At 41.7% G+C, this 15,491-nt stretch overlaps 2 protein-coding genes across 3 annotated transcripts; both read right to left on the bottom strand.

Annotated features, from left to right (window-relative positions):
- Positions 1 to 585: 585 nt before the first annotated feature.
- On the bottom strand, positions 586 to 4,402 carry cunh17orf75 (chromosome unknown C17orf75 homolog). Of its 2 annotated transcripts, XM_072443448.1 has the most exons (10): positions 4,206 to 4,402; positions 3,020 to 3,094; positions 2,519 to 2,644; positions 2,301 to 2,429; positions 2,105 to 2,165; positions 1,912 to 2,031; positions 1,767 to 1,831; positions 1,544 to 1,683; positions 1,368 to 1,471; positions 586 to 906 (listed from the first exon to the last, which is right to left on the bottom strand). In XM_072443448.1, exons 1-10 carry the CDS (start codon positions 4,349 to 4,351, stop codon positions 697 to 699), a joined length of 1,176 nt encoding a protein of 391 aa, XP_072299549.1. In that variant the 5' UTR covers positions 4,352 to 4,402; the 3' UTR covers positions 586 to 696. The 2 variants fall into 2 exon arrangements, with proteins under 2 accessions (XP_072299549.1, XP_072299551.1); XM_072443450.1 differs by lacking the exon at positions 3,020 to 3,094.
- A 1,068-nt stretch (positions 4,403 to 5,470) lies between these two features.
- On the bottom strand, positions 5,471 to 8,134 carry LOC140358815 (zona pellucida sperm-binding protein 3-like). The gene is made up of 11 exons (XM_072443864.1): positions 7,738 to 8,134; positions 7,528 to 7,643; positions 7,311 to 7,414; positions 7,072 to 7,246; positions 6,879 to 6,996; positions 6,728 to 6,810; positions 6,362 to 6,525; positions 6,155 to 6,277; positions 5,812 to 6,033; positions 5,626 to 5,757; positions 5,471 to 5,481 (listed from the first exon to the last, which is right to left on the bottom strand). The coding sequence occupies exons 1-11, from the start codon at positions 8,086 to 8,088 to the stop codon at positions 5,471 to 5,473; spliced, it is 1,599 nt and encodes a 532-aa protein (XP_072299965.1). The 5' UTR covers positions 8,089 to 8,134.
- Positions 8,135 to 15,491: the final 7,357 nt, after the last annotated feature.

Here is a 15,491-nt window from a genome sequence, read left to right as displayed (position 1 = left end):
GCAAAAAGTCTTTTCACACACGTCGGGTTTTTGAGGGTCAGTTAAGTCACATTTAGCACAGACAAATATTTGGTATTATAGAAAACTGAAAAGAACAAAAGCTGCTATTTAAAATGCCAACATTTCATTTGTGCCGTTTGTTAAGACTGACATCAAGAGTGACTAGAATAAGAGTTGAATTAATTAATCGTCCACAATATTAATGTGTTATTTAGGCATATTTTTATACAATACATAAATTGATTGAATAAACTGCATTTTATCTGCACTAGAGGGCGGTACATTTCCTTATTTTTTGTAACGTTTGAGCTACAAAAGGGAAGAATAATGATATATATGACATTTATAGCAGATATTTTTTTTCCTTTAGGAGAAGGCTAAAAGGGTTTATAATCCTTTCATTAATTTAATCAAAACATTTTCAGTATAATGCCATTTAAAAGAAAAAAAAATCTTGACAAGCCTAGTGTTATAAACTGTAAATGTACAGTAAAAATAAACTTTGTCGCACTCTGACCAAACGCTGTAGCACTTCAGCTTGTTTCATGCACATCTACAAACAATTACGCACACATTTTTCCACAAAAAAACACAAAACCAAAGTGGTAAAGACAGTATTTGTAGGTAATTGTGAATTGGAGAGAATGACTTCACGTATCCACTTGGGGATGGATTACTTTTGGGTCTTGTAGGGTTTTAAGCCTGGGCCTGGTCTCTGATGAACTCCTCCAGGACGGCGATAATGCTGCAGGCCTCAGTGCTGTCGCTGTGCTCGGCGCGGGCGTTCTGCAGCAGCACGTCGCCGTTCCCGCAGCTCTGCAGGAACTGACAGCAGCGGAACAGCGCGTAGTGGCTCATCTCCGCCTGTCGCACAAACCGCTTCAGGCTGTTCATGTCCTGGATGGCCTGAATGTGGCAGCACAGACGTATTAAAGACGTAGTGTCAAATATCAACAAATAAAATGGTTGTTTTTGTGCAAATTAAATAACAATCATAGTACAAACCATATTAAACATTATCACAGCTATTAAAAACGGAAAAAATACATTTATGTAGCAAATGGACAAATTTTACAGAATTTGGACCAAATGGGATGTTTCTCTCTGTCTCGTTTTTGTTCTTTTATTTTGCGTTATATTCTAAAACTGAAAATTAACTCACTTTTTAAACAGTATCAGTATTTGTTGTAAGTAAGTTGTAAGTTTTTTTTTACGAGATGGTTTTATTAAGTGTTACATTATTATTGATTTTTTCTTAACTGTTTTCCCTAATTTAAGAACTATCCTACAAAAGATACATACATTGCTGTCATGAATGCAATATTGCAACATTATAATACAGCACAATAACTAGGGCATGCATGTACCTTTAATTTAAAGTTTTCTAGAATTTGTCGGAGCAGGAAAGGGTTGCAGCGCTCTGTCGCATTTAGAAACGCCTGAATCCAGTCGTCACAGAAACGATTGCTGACTAAAAGAGGGGAAAATATTTATTAGACTGGCATTTGTATTTGTTTTTCTGGACGCGTAAAGAAGCAGTTACCTGTGTTGCTCATGGGGGGCGGGCTGGTGGCACAGTCTATGATGAGATCTGTGTGTACGTCCTCAGACATGGCTTTACATAAAGACGCTGCTGTAGTGTCCTGCTGGGATAAGCCCTGTAAACTGGCGGCTTTGATGAACCTAATAAAGCGCACATACGTGTTTATTGACAGCATAATGGCAAGGCAAAGTAAAGTAATGTGAAGTTTACATGTATTCCTCACCTGGACACATCCGCCTTTGTCCGCTCATCTGAATTGATTACTTCTACAGGTGTATGACTCAAAGCCTGGTTGAACAACAGTTACTAAAACATTTGCATATTCACCTAAATCAAATGGGTGTATGAGAAAGAAAAAAACAACCTACTGCATGCAGTAAGAAGCTTATGTTAGTCTGGACCAGCAGCACAACCCGGTGAATGTGCAGCACAGACTCTTCGTACCAGCGGCTCAGATAGGGTCGCACCTCTGTCTCAAGATTGTGAAGCTGCCAAAAAGCAGAGCAAGACTTGATGTGAACTAGAACATACGGGTTTTATGAAGAGCTTTATTTCGCTTACCTCTGGGGTTTGCAGACTGCTGTGTAGCCCCTGCACATATTTGTCCAGCTCTAATCGAAATGTTGATATAGTGAAGGAATTAGATATGGCTTGTTTGTGTAAAGATTAAAAAGGGTTTGTAGTTATTGCATATTGATGGTTGACACATGCAGTTCTAGCATGAAGCCAAAATTACTGCTGGTGAATGTAAGGATATAAGTTAAGCCCCTTCTCAGAGCCACCCATAAAGCAGATGACGTATCCGTTGCCATCGGAATCCGGCTGTTCGGGAGACATTTCCTGCTCCAAGAGACAGCAGTAGCAGCCCACTGCCTGCTCAGGAATACTGGAGAAAAATACATTAAAAAAAATCATTTGACAACCATAATACAATACATTTACACATGATTTGATTTATACAATGTACGTAATTACCTGAGCTCTACTGTGGCAATGTTTCCCATCCCTCCAAGCAGTGCTCCTTTGCTCAGCCTCCTTGAAATGTAGGTTCTCAGCTCTGGTTCAGCCTCTACTGGCAGGCTACTGTCGATGAGTGTCAAACTACAGAGGAGAGGAGACTTAGGACAAAATAACACAGATCTGCGCATAATGAAATCAGTCATGACAATGTAGAAAGATGACGGCCTATGACTGAAAGCCACATTCATCACAACACACAATGAGAAGACCACCAGCAAAGTACTGCAAGTCAAAACAGTCATGAACAGAGAGGAGTGTACAGCACAGCAAGCAAGATCTGAAATATAGTATATAGTTCAGCCACAGAGCAATGAAAAATAGGGACAAAATCATAAATAAAATACTAATTCCATGATGACTTGTTGATTTCCAACTGCAGTTCATGGATGAAGACAGTGAAAGTCAAAGAGAAAGACCACCATGCCAGTGGAAGGCATGGCAACGACGCCTTGTTACCTAAAGTCATCCTGACTTGTTGTAGAGTCTGCTCTTCGCTGGCTCCATGCCACATTTTCCCCAGAAGTCTCAGATCTAAGACAATTCACAGTTTACTCATCCCCTGTTTTTGATGAGACTTAAAAGTTCTCGGCAGGTTCAGCATTAGCCAAACATTAACCTGATTATAATAACAAAATATAACATTAACAGTTATTCCCAATGTAGATAACAGGAAAGTCGAAGTGAGATATGTATATAAATGATCAAAAAAGGGATAATATCACAATTGTTTTGGAGATGTACACAATTCCGATTATCAAGTATGTCGACTATCAATCAATCAACCAATTTGTAGAGCACAGTTCATACAAAAGTAGTGTTCTTTACAATCATAAAAACAAATTAAAATCACAACACAATGTAAATCCCAAGACAAAAATAAGAGCATAAATAGTTACATTGAAATGTGTTGAAGTAAACTGCAGTTAAAATCCTACTGCTAAACAGAACAGTTTATAGCCTGGACTTAAACTATAAATAAAGCTAATAAACATCTACTGTAATCTCTCAAACATAGATATAAAGTGATAGTTCTGCCTCCATTCACATTGTATGCAAGACAAGCTTAAACAGGAACATTTTAGGCACATTCTTGGAGAAAAAAAAAAATCACAAAATGTTTAACAATACTGCCCAGCTCTCGGAAAAATGTGTGTTTAAGTATAGTTAAAGAACATTTAAATCATCCAGTTTCAGGTAAAAGTGTGTTAAATTAAGGGTGAAGATTATTGGTCAAGAATAACCCCTTTGCATTGTGTAACTTTTCAGGTGGAGAACCTGCCACCGTCTTGTCTAAATACAGATGTTACTGCTTTGCCTGGGATGTTCCACTTTATGGCATTAAATGTATCGATCTCCATGTGAGACAAGTGGGTAATGCCACCAGGCCAGGTTACATGTCAGATCTGCGGAGTCTGAGAGAAGCTAATAGTAAGAATGCACGAGTTTCAAGGTATTTTTGAGAAATAAAAAGATGAATAAATGTAAGAGTGATAAATGCCACACTGTGGAACATTCATGGAGGTGTTATTGTTACAGCGAACTGTCCATCAGAAATGTCTCGTACTAGTGCAGCTTTAAGGAAATAAAAAGGCCTACATTGCACCTCTATAGTTGAACACACTCGCGCTGTCAGATACAGTACCTTGTGCCCTGATATAGGTAGATGACATAATAGCAGTTTAGCTGGATTTTTTGACTGTATCCTGAGATGTCTTCACTGTCAAAATCGTCTCTTTCTTCCACATCGATTGAATCCTGGACGAAGGACGAGGTTTGTGATGAAAACATGATTCTGCAGAGATTAATGCAAACACAAAATATTTCTTCGAATTTGTATCTCTGTTTGTTTCAGTCAAGTATATGGGAAGACTAGGAGACATCGCGCATGCGCAGCTACCTGTGTTCACGCTAAAGTTACCGGCTAAAAATGTAAACGTACATTGGTTCCTCTCAATGTTTACAATTCAATAATCTCGTGTAACAACGGTGAATAAGACTACAGTAGGCAAATTGGAGCACTAATAGGTCTGCTTAAATACTGTGTTTATAGCTAACTTGCATAGTGCAGGAAAAATGCTTTTAGTTACCATTATAAAATATTTTTTTTTGACATCATGAAAGCATTGACTTACTTCTGGGTTTTAGTCAGGATCTGATGTTTGGATGGGAAAGACCTGAAGATAGTTTCCATATTTACTCATCTCTAGAAAGATGTGCGGACATCTGTCATGCCCGAGTGAATACAGAGGCCCTCAATCATCTGCAGTCAGTGAGACGTAAATCTGCATAGTGTAACTGGCCTATATCTAATTTTACTTTGACATCTTTTGATTAGTCTTTTGAGGAACTACGGTTGACATTGTGCAGCAGAATATGACCATAATATAATTGTCATATTAGTCTCATCATCCTGCCATGTCAGAAAACACATCTTCAGTTAAATGCATCTACTTTCCATACAGGGGTTCAACCTGTAAACCAATATTAGTGATCCATTCCAACAAACAAGCAGACTGTGTGGTACTAAGGGCTGCTTAGGTGTCATCTGCATTGTATGCAATCTGAAGGAAAGGTTTAAAGCAGATTTAAATTCTTTGACTTTATATAGGTTGGTTTCTCATTGTTAGTTCTATTTTACCACAAATCACCAAAGCAAGTGTCTGTGAATTCTGTTCATTTGCAATGGCAATAAACGTTTTCTGATCCTGAGAATGACCGGTGGTACCTGCATTCTTTAAACTTCAACCTGCAATATGACAAACTCCTTTTGTACCTAGAAATTAGTTATATTTTAACATTAAAAAAAAAAAAAACTGGTTAAAAAAAAATATATATACACAAATGTATACATTTCCAAAATGGTACACAAAAGGTGTGGCAACTTTCAGAAGTAGCACCTGTATATGTTCATGAGTGATCTATAGAAATAAAGAATACGAGAAACATTTTATCAATGAGTGTTTATTATCTTTTTGGTTCTGCTGAAACTGAAAAGTTAGAGTTTGTCTCATTAAGTGAGGCAGTTATATCAATATTTGGCAGTAGAGTTGTGCTGATTTCACTGGGGCTGGCTGTAGTTTCATTTTCTAGGATTTCCTTGACTTTGAATTGAGAGTCCTTTTTGTCACTGAACACAAAGCCAGTTTCTCCATTTTCCTCCAAAGTTTCATCGTTATGATCATCATCTTCATCCTCTGTGGAAAAACTCTAAGTTCAATAAAACCACAGAACAATCTTTTCTTGTTTACCTGTATCGTTGTCATTCAAATGGAGAGACAAGTCCTCCTCAGGCTCGTTCTCCGCATCCTCCTCAGGCTCGTTCTCCGCATCCTCCTCAGGCTCGTTCTCCGCATCCTCCTCAGGCTTGTTCGCCGCATCCTCCTCAGGCTCGTTCGCCGCATCCTCCTCAGGCTCGTTCGCCGCATCCTCCTCTGAGCTGGACGACACATCAGGAAGCAACTCCTTTTCGACTAAGAATAATTCACATTAAAATAGTCACAAAAAGGCTATACTAAATTCCACCTTAGTTTAGTCCATTTCATTTCCATTTAACTCTTGAATAATGTTCGTATATTTCATAGTTCAAATCACCTGTATTTTGGGGTAATCCACTTCGCCAGTTGCTTCCATACATGGGTCGATTTAAATTCAGCTCAGTTTTCATCTCAACTGGGAGAACCACAAGTGGACCAACTGTGGCCTCCTTGCTCCCTTCTGAAAGACCAACATTGGTTTGACTGACATCTAGTGGTCACATTCACCCAATTTATAAAAAAAAAATTAAAAAAAAAGACCTGCCTTGATTAGTCTTCAGTCCACTTTTCCAGAAGGTTTCAGGTTTCGCTGCCCTTCCAAACCCTCGAGGACTGAACGGAATGCTCAGTTTGTCTGGGATGTGGCCCTCTTCATTTTGGGTTTGACAATAACCACACAAGTAGTCATTAGAATCAGCTGAACGCCACCTAAAAATTAAATGGAGCACTTAAACATAATTAAAAACCTCATATATGCACCTTTTCCTTAGAGAAAACACCATATTATATGTCACCATGTCATACCTCACATTCCCGTCATAAAAGCTCTACTTAACCAGTAGAGTGCCCGTTGTGCATTTCAGACACAATGGAAACTATGTCATAATCATCAATCAACATCAATACTTACCTTCCATTAATAAATGTGCATGCTTTATTTGGTGAATCTGCATCATTCACTGGTACAGCTCTCATCTGACATGTGATGTACAGCTGCCAAAGCAACAATTACATTATTTTGGGTCCATTTTTTATTATGACTGAAGGTTCTTTAAACTCACCTCTCCCCTGTTCTCATTCTGAAACTTAAAAGCATCTAAAACTAGATAAAGCTTGTCATCTTGGACTCTTGACAAAAACTGGGACCTTGAATTAGGAACTTGAGAGTCATGCAGGCACCTGAGAGAGGATGTGCCACATTGAGGTTCGTTAAATTTGTCTTTTAGAACCAAACTTCTTGGTTCGATTGCTTACCCGTCTTCAATGAACACATATCTGGGCGAGGAGTGCTCGTCTGGGGTGATGGTGGCTACACAAGAGCTCAGAAACACCCTGAGGCCCGTGTGGTGTCCAGGTCTGACTGAAGCCTCAATATTTACGGGCTCTCCAAGGTAAAACACATTTGAGCTCCTTTTGTAGAGCCAGTCAGCTGCACAAAACAGCCATAAGTATCAAAGACAAATTCTAATGGGGACAATTTGATCTACACTTACGCGTCTTAATATTCAATGCAAAATCCAACTTGTCTATAGCAGTCATTGTGGACACAAAATGAATCCAAGTAGGCAAGAGAGCAGGGCTGGTCAGACTGTATTTTCTGAAAACAAAAGAGTTAGTGTCATTTGTGAGCTGCTGTTGATTCATTTCTCTTGTGGATCAATAGTGTTTGTTCAAATTGTATTGGGAATCTCTCATTTTGAAGTGAGAAACCTTTCATAGTGGCACTCAATTGGAATGACCGCTTCCTCCATCCGGATCACACTACCAACTGAGGAATCAGGAGAGTAGATGAGCAGGTTTGTGTAGACCAGGTACTCTTCAGTCATCTGCATACAGTAAGGTCAAACACAAAGTCAGGATTTGGGTTTTGGATGAAAAAACAAAACTAATGCCATCTTTCCAGGCTGAAGGCTCTTTTACCCAGTGTTTGGTGCCACAGTCCAACAGTCCAGCAGTAATTGTGTATTCATCATTTGTAGACAAAATTGCTTTGCAGTGTTCATTCTTCTCCACTCCCAGTCGTACATCACTGGGCTTCACTGAGACGCCCACTCGGAACAGGTCAGCCTGAATCACGATCTCCAGTGAGTCCGGGTGGCAGCTCACGGCCACAGTGTTGATCTGCGCCCGCTCCTCTGCAGACGCCTCTCGCTGGCCTGAAGGCTCAGGCCTCGGAACTGATTCTTTCTGTTTTGACGGTGGAACAGCGTTAAGTACAGTCAACAACGCGCCCAAAAGAGCCACAAAACACCAAGTCCCCATAGATAACATTAAAATAGTCAACTTCAGAGAGAAAACGCGCAGAGGCAAAAGTGCGTGCGTGCGCGCGTGCGTGGCCCGGGCGCTGTTTAAAGTAGTGCACCTGCACCTGCACCTGCACCCACTTTAACACTGATTGAGCCCATGAGCACCCGCTGTGGGAGAGGCATTGTGAGGGCATTATGAGGGCATTATGAGGGCATTATGAGGGCATTGTGAGGGCATTATGAGGGCATTATGAGGGCATTATGAGGGCATTATGAGGGCATTATGAGGGCATTATGAGGGCATTATGAGGGCATTATGAGGGCATTGTGAGGGCATTATGAGAGGCATTATGAGAGGCATTGTGAGGGCATTATGAGGGCATTATGAGGGCATTATGAGGGCATTGTGAGGGCATTATGAGAGGCATTATGAGGGCATTATGAGAGGCATTATGAGGGCATTATGAGAGGCATTATGAGGGCATTATGAGGGCATTATGAGGGCATTGTGAGGGCATTATGAGGGCATTATGAGAGGCATTATGAGGGCATTATGAGGGCATTGTGAGGGCATTATGAGAGGCATTATGAGGGCATTATGAGAGGCATTATGAGGGCATTATGAGAGGCATTATGAGGGCATTATGAGAGGCATTATGAGGGCATTATGAGAGGCATTATGGGGGCATTATGAGAGGCATTGTGAGGGCATTATGAGAGGCATTATGAGGGCATTATGAGGGCATTATGAGGGCATTATGAGAGGCATTATGAGGGCATTATGAGAGGCATTATGAGGGCATTATGAGAGGCATTATGAGGGCATTATGAGGGCATTATGAGGGCATTATGAGAGGCATTATGAGGGCATTATGAGGGCATTATGAGGGCATTATGAGGGCATTATGAGGGCATTGTGAGGGCATTATGAGAGGCATTATGAGGGCATTATGAGAGGCATTGTGAGGGCATTATGAGGGCATTATGAGGGCATTATGAGGGCATTATGAGGGCATTATGAGGGCATTGTGAGGGCATTATGAGAGGCATTATGAGAGGCATTGTGAGGGCATTATGAGGGCATTATGAGGGCATTATGAGGGCATTGTGAGGGCATTATGAGAGGCATTATGAGGGCATTATGAGAGGCATTATGAGGGCATTATGAGAGGCATTATGAGGGCATTGTGAGGGCATTGTGAGGGCATTATGAGAGGCATTATGAGGGCATTATGAGAGGCATTATGAGGGCATTATGAGGGCATTGTGAGGGCATTATGAGAGGCATTATGAGGGCATTATGAGAGGCATTATGAGGGCATTATGAGAGGCATTATGAGGGCATTATGAGAGGCATTATGAGGGCATTATGAGAGGCATTATGGGGGCATTATGAGAGGCATTGTGAGGGCATTATGAGAGGCATTATGAGGGCATTATGAGGGCATTATGAGGGCATTATGAGAGGCATTATGAGGGCATTATGAGAGGCATTATGAGGGCATTATGAGAGGCATTATGAGGGCATTATGAGGGCATTATGAGGGCATTATGAGAGGCATTATGAGGGCATTATGAGGGCATTATGAGGGCATTATGAGAGGCATTATGAGGGCATTATGAGAGGCATTATGAGGGCATTATGAGAGGCATTATGAGGGCATTATGAGAGGCATTATGAGGGCATTATGAGAGGCATTATGAGGGCATTATGAGGGCATTGTGAGGGCATTATGAGAGGCATTATGAGGGCATTATGAGAGGCATTATGAGGGCATTATGAGAGGCATTATGAGGGCATTATGAGGGCATTATGAGGGCATTATGAGAGGCATTATGAGGGCATTATGAGGGCATTATGAGGGCATTATGAGAGGCATTATGAGGGCATTATGAGAGGCATTATGAGGGCATTATGAGAGGCATTATGAGGGCATTATGAGAGGCATTATGAGGGCATTATGAGAGGCATTATGAGGGCATTATGAGGGCATTGTGAGGGCATTATGAGAGGCATTATGAGGGCATTATGAGAGGCATTATGAGGGCATTATGAGGGCATTGTGAGGGCATTATGAGAGGCATTATGAGGGCATTATGAGAGGCATTATGAGGGCATTATGAGAGGCATTATGAGGGCATTATGAGAGGCATTATGAGGGCATTATGAGAGGCATTATGGGGGCATTATGAGAGGCATTGTGAGGGCATTATGAGAGGCATTATGAGGGCATTATCAGGGCATTATGAGGGCATTATGAGAGGCATTATGAGGGCATTATGAGAGCCATTATGAGGGCATTATGAGGGCATTATGAGGGCATTATGAGAGGCATTATGAGGGCATTATGAGGGCATTATGAGAGGCATTATGAGGGCATTATGAGAGGCATTATGAGGGCATTATGAGAGGCATTATGAGGGCATTATGAGAGGCATTATGAGGGCATTATGAGAGGCATTATGAGAGGCATTATGAGAGGCATTATGAGAGGCATTATGAGAGGCATTATGAGAGGCATTATGAGGGCATTATGAGAGGCATTATGAGGGCATTATGAGAGGCATTATGAGGGCATTATGAGAGGCATTATGAGGGCATTATGAGAGAAATTATGAGGGTATTGTGAGGGCATTATGAGAGGCATTATGAGGGCATTATGAGAGGCATTATGAGGGCATTATGAGAGGCATTATGAGGGCATTATGAGGGCATTATGAGGGCATTATGAGAGGCATTATGAGAGGCATTATGAGGGCATTATGAGAGGCATTATGAGGGCATTATGAGAGGCATTATGAGAGGCATTATGAGGGCATTATGAGGGCATTGTGAGGGCATTATGAGAGGCATTATGAGGGCATTATGAGAGGAATTATGAGGGCATTATGAGAGGCATTATGAGGGCATTATGAGAGGCATTATGAGGGCATTATGAGAGGCATTATGAGGGCATTATGAGAGGCATTATGAGAGGCATTATGAGAGGCATTATGAGAGGCATTATGAGGGCATTATGAGAGGCATTATGAGGGCATTATGAGAGGCATTATGAGGGCATTATGAGAGGCATTATGAGGGCATTATGAGGGCATTATGAGAGGCATTATGAGGGCATTATGAGGGCATTATGAGGGCATTATGAGAGGCATTATGAGGGAATTATGAGAGGCATTATGAGAGGCATTATGAGAGGCATTATGAGGGCATTATGAGAGGCATTATGAGGGCATTATGAGGGCATTATGAGAGGCATTATGAGGGCATTATGAGGGCATTATGAGAGGCATTATGAGAGGCATTATGAGGGCATTATGAGAGGCATTATGAGGGCATTATGAGAGGCATTATGAGGGCATTATGAGAGGCATTATGAGGGCATTATGAGGGCATTATGAGAGGCATTATGAGGGCATTATGAGGGCATTATGAGGGCATTATGAGAGGCATTATGAGGGCAATATGAGGGCATTATGAGGGCATTATGAGAGGCATTATGAGGGCATTATGAGGGCATTATGAGGGCATTATGAGGGCATTATGAGGGCAATATGAGGGCATTATGAGGGCATTATGAGGGCATTATGAGGGCAATATGAGGGCAATATGAGGGCATTATGAGGGCATTATGAGAGGCATTATGAGGGCATTATGAGAGGCATTATGAGGGCATTATGAGGGCATTATGAGGGCATTATGAGGGCATTATGAGGGTATTATGAGGGCAATATGAGGGCATTATGAGGGCATTATGAGGGCATTATGAGGGCAATATGAGGGCAATATGAGGGCATTATGAGGGCATTATGAGGGCATTATGAGAGGCATTATGAGGGCATTATGAGAGGCATTATGAGAGGCATTATGAGGGCATTATGAGAGGCATTATGAGGGCATTATGAGGGCATTATGAGGGCATTATGAGAGGCATTATGAGAGGCATTATGAGGGCATTATGAGAGGCATTATGAGGGCATTATGAGAGGCATTATGAGAGGCATTATGAGGGCATTATGAGGGCATTGTGAGGGCATTATGAGAGGCATTATGAGGGCATTATGAGAGGAATTATGAGGGCATTATGAGAGGCATTATGAGGGCATTATGAGAGGCATTATGAGGGCATTATGAGAGGCATTATGAGGGCATTATGAGAGGCATTATGAGGGCATTATGAGAGGCATTATGAGGGCATTATGAGGGCATTATGAGGGCATTATGAGAGGCATTATGAGAGGCATTATGAGGGCATTATGAGAGGCATTATGAGGGCATTATGAGAGGCATTATGAGAGGCATTATGAGGGCATTATGAGGGCATTGTGAGGGCATTATGAGAGGCATTATGAGGGCATTATGAGAGGAATTATGAGGGCATTATGAGAGGCATTATGAGGGCATTATGAGAGGCATTATGAGGGCATTATGAGAGGCATTATGAGGGCATTATGAGAGGCATTATGAGAGGCATTATGAGAGGCATTATGAGAGGCATTATGAGGGCATTATGAGAGGCATTATGAGGGCATTATGAGAGGCATTATGAGGGCATTATGAGAGGCATTATGAGGGCATTATGAGGGCATTATGAGGGCATTATGAGAGGCATTATGAGGGCATTATGAGGGCATTATGAGGGCATTATGAGAGGCATTATGAGGGAATTATGAGAGGCATTATGAGAGGCATTATGAGAGGCATTATGAGGGCATTATGAGAGGCATTATGAGGGCATTATGAGGGCATTATGAGAGGCATTATGAGGGCATTATGAGGGCATTATGAGAGGCATTATGAGAGGCATTATGAGGGCATTATGAGAGGCATTATGAGGGCATTATGAGAGGCATTATGAGGGCATTATGAGAGGCATTATGAGGGCATTATGAGGGCATTATGAGAGGCATTATGAGGGCATTATGAGGGCATTATGAGGGCATTATGAGAGGCATTATGAGGGCAATATGAGGGCATTATGAGGGCATTATGAGAGGCATTATGAGGGCATTATGAGGGCATTATGAGGGCATTATGAGGGCATTATGAGGGCATTATGAGGACATTATGAGGGCATTATGAGGGCATTATGAGGGCATTATGAGGGCAATATGAGGGCAATATGAGGGCATTATGAGGGCATTATGAGAGGCATTATGAGGGCATTATGAGGGCATTATGAGGGCATTATGAGGGCATCATGAGGGCAATATGAGGGCATTATGAGGGCATTATGAGGGCATTATGAGGGCAATATGAGGACAATATGAGGGCATTATGAGGGCATTATGAGAGGCATTATGAGGGCATTATGAGGGCAATATGAGGGCATTATGAGAGGCATTATGAGGGCATTATGAGGGCATTATGAGGGCAATATGAGGGCATTATGAGGGCATTATGGCATTATGAGGGCATTATAAGGACATTATGAGGGCATTATGAGGGCATTATGAGGGCATTATGAGGGCATTATGAGGGCAATATGAGGGCATTATGAGGGTATTATAAGGACATTATGAGGGCATTATGAGGGCATTATGAGGGCATTATGAGGGCATTATGAGGTCATTATGAGAGGCACTATGAGGAAATTATGAGAGGCATTATGAGGGCATTATGAGGGCATTATGAGGGCATTATGAGGGCATTATGAGGGCATTATAAGGACATTATGAGGGCATTATGAGGGCATTATGAGAGGCATTGTGAGAGGCATTATGAGGGCATTATGAGGGCAATATGGGGGCATTAAGAGGGCATTATGAGGGCATTATGAGGGCAATATGAGGGCAATATGGGGGCATTATGAGGGCATTATGAGGGCATTATGAGGGCATTATGAGGGCATTATGAGAGGCATTATGAGAGGCATTATGAGGGCATTATGAGGGCAATATGGGGGCATTATGAGGGCATTATGAGGGCATTATGAGGGCAGTATAAGGACATTATGAGGACATTATGAGAGGCACTATGAGGACATTATGAGAGGCATTATGAGGACATTATGAGGGCATTATAAGGACATTATGAGGGTATTATGAGGGCAATATGAGGACATTATGAGGGCATTATGAGGGCATTATGAGAGGCATTATGAGGACATTATGAGAGGCATTATGAAGACATTATGAGGGCATTATAAGAACATTATGAGGGTATTATGAGGGCAATATGAGGACATTATGAAGGCATTATGAGGGCATTATGAGAGGCATTATGAGGACATTATGAGGGCATTATAAGGACATTATGAGGGCATTATGAGGGCATTATGAGGGCATTATGAGGGCATTATGAGGGCATTATGAGGGCATTATGAGAGGCATTATGAGGGAATTATGAGAGGCATTATGAGAGGCATTATGAGAGGCATTATGAGGGCATTATGAGAGGCATTATGAGGGCATTATGAGGGCATTATGAGAGGCATTATGAGGGCATTATGAGGGCATTATGAGAGGCATTATGAGAGGCATTATGAGGGCATTATGAGAGGCATTATGAGGGCATTATGAGAGGCATTATGAGGGCATTATGAGAGGCATTATGAGGGCATTATGAGGGCATTATGAGAGGCATTATGAGGGCATTATGAGGGCATTATGAGGGCATTATGAGAGGCATTATGAGGGCAATATGAGGGCATTATGAGGGCATTATGAGAGGCATTATGAGGGCATTATGAGGGCATTATGAGGGCATTATGAGGGCATTATGAGGGCATTATGAGGACATTATGAGGGCATTATGAGGGCATTATGAGGGCATTATGAGGGCAATATGAGGGCAATATGAGGGCATTATGAGGGCATTATGAGAGGCATTATGAGGGCATTATGAGGGCATTATGAGGGCATTATGAGGGCATCATGAGGGCAATATGAGGGCATTATGAGGGCATTATGAGGGCATTATGAGGGCAATATGAGGACAATATGAGGGCATTATGAGGGCATTATGAGAGGCATTATGAGGGCATTATGAGGGCAATATGAGGGCATTATGAGAGGCATTATGAGGGCATTATGAGGGCATTATGAGGGCAATATGAGGGCATTATGAGGGCATTATGGCATTATGAGGGCATTATAAGGACATTATGAGGGCATTATGAGGGCATTATGAGGGCATTATGAGGGCATTATGAGGGCAATATGAGGGCATTATGAGGGTATTATAAGGACATTATGAGGGCATTATGAGGGCATTATGAGGGCATTATGAGGGCATTATGAGGTCATTATGAGAGGCACTATGAGGAAATTATGAGAGGCATTATGAGGGCATTATGAGGGCATTATGAGGGCATTATGAGGGCATTATGAGGGCATTATAAGGACATTATGAGGGCATTATGAGGGCATTATGAGAGGCATTGTGAGAGGCATTATGAGGGCATTATGAGGGCAATATGGGGGCATTAA

Source organism: Eucyclogobius newberryi, unplaced genomic scaffold (assembly GCF_026437365.1).
Source record: "Eucyclogobius newberryi isolate DKJ021-1_F unplaced genomic scaffold, fEucNew1.0.hap1 SCAF_13, whole genome shotgun sequence".
Classification (NCBI taxonomy): domain Eukaryota; kingdom Metazoa; phylum Chordata; class Actinopteri; order Gobiiformes; family Gobiidae; genus Eucyclogobius; species Eucyclogobius newberryi.
The sequence above is the reverse complement of the archived record's forward strand: the minus strand, read 5'-3'. Positions and strand labels throughout refer to the sequence as shown.

Coding starts and splice junctions, on each gene's coding strand:
- cunh17orf75 (XM_072443448.1), bottom strand. CDS start 4,351: ATGTTTTCATCACAAACCTCGTCCTTCGTCCAGGATTCAATCGATGTG. Junction 3,095..4,205: donor TACCTATATCAGGGCACAAG/GTACTGTATCTG, acceptor GAATTGTCTTAG/ATCTGAGACTTCTGGGGAAA. Junction 1,832..1,911: donor TAAGCTTCTTACTGCATGCA/GTAGGTTGTTTT, acceptor TTGTTCAACCAG/GCTTTGAGTCATACACCTGT.
- LOC140358815 (XM_072443864.1), bottom strand. CDS start 8,088: ATGTTATCTATGGGGACTTGGTGTTTTGTGGCTCTTTTGGGCGCGTTG. Junction 7,644..7,737: donor ACTGTGGCACCAAACACTGG/GTAAAAGAGCCT, acceptor TACTGTATGCAG/ATGACTGAAGAGTACCTGGT. Junction 6,278..6,361: donor TGGACTGAAGACTAATCAAG/GCAGGTCTTTTT, acceptor TTGGTCTTTCAG/AAGGGAGCAAGGAGGCCACA.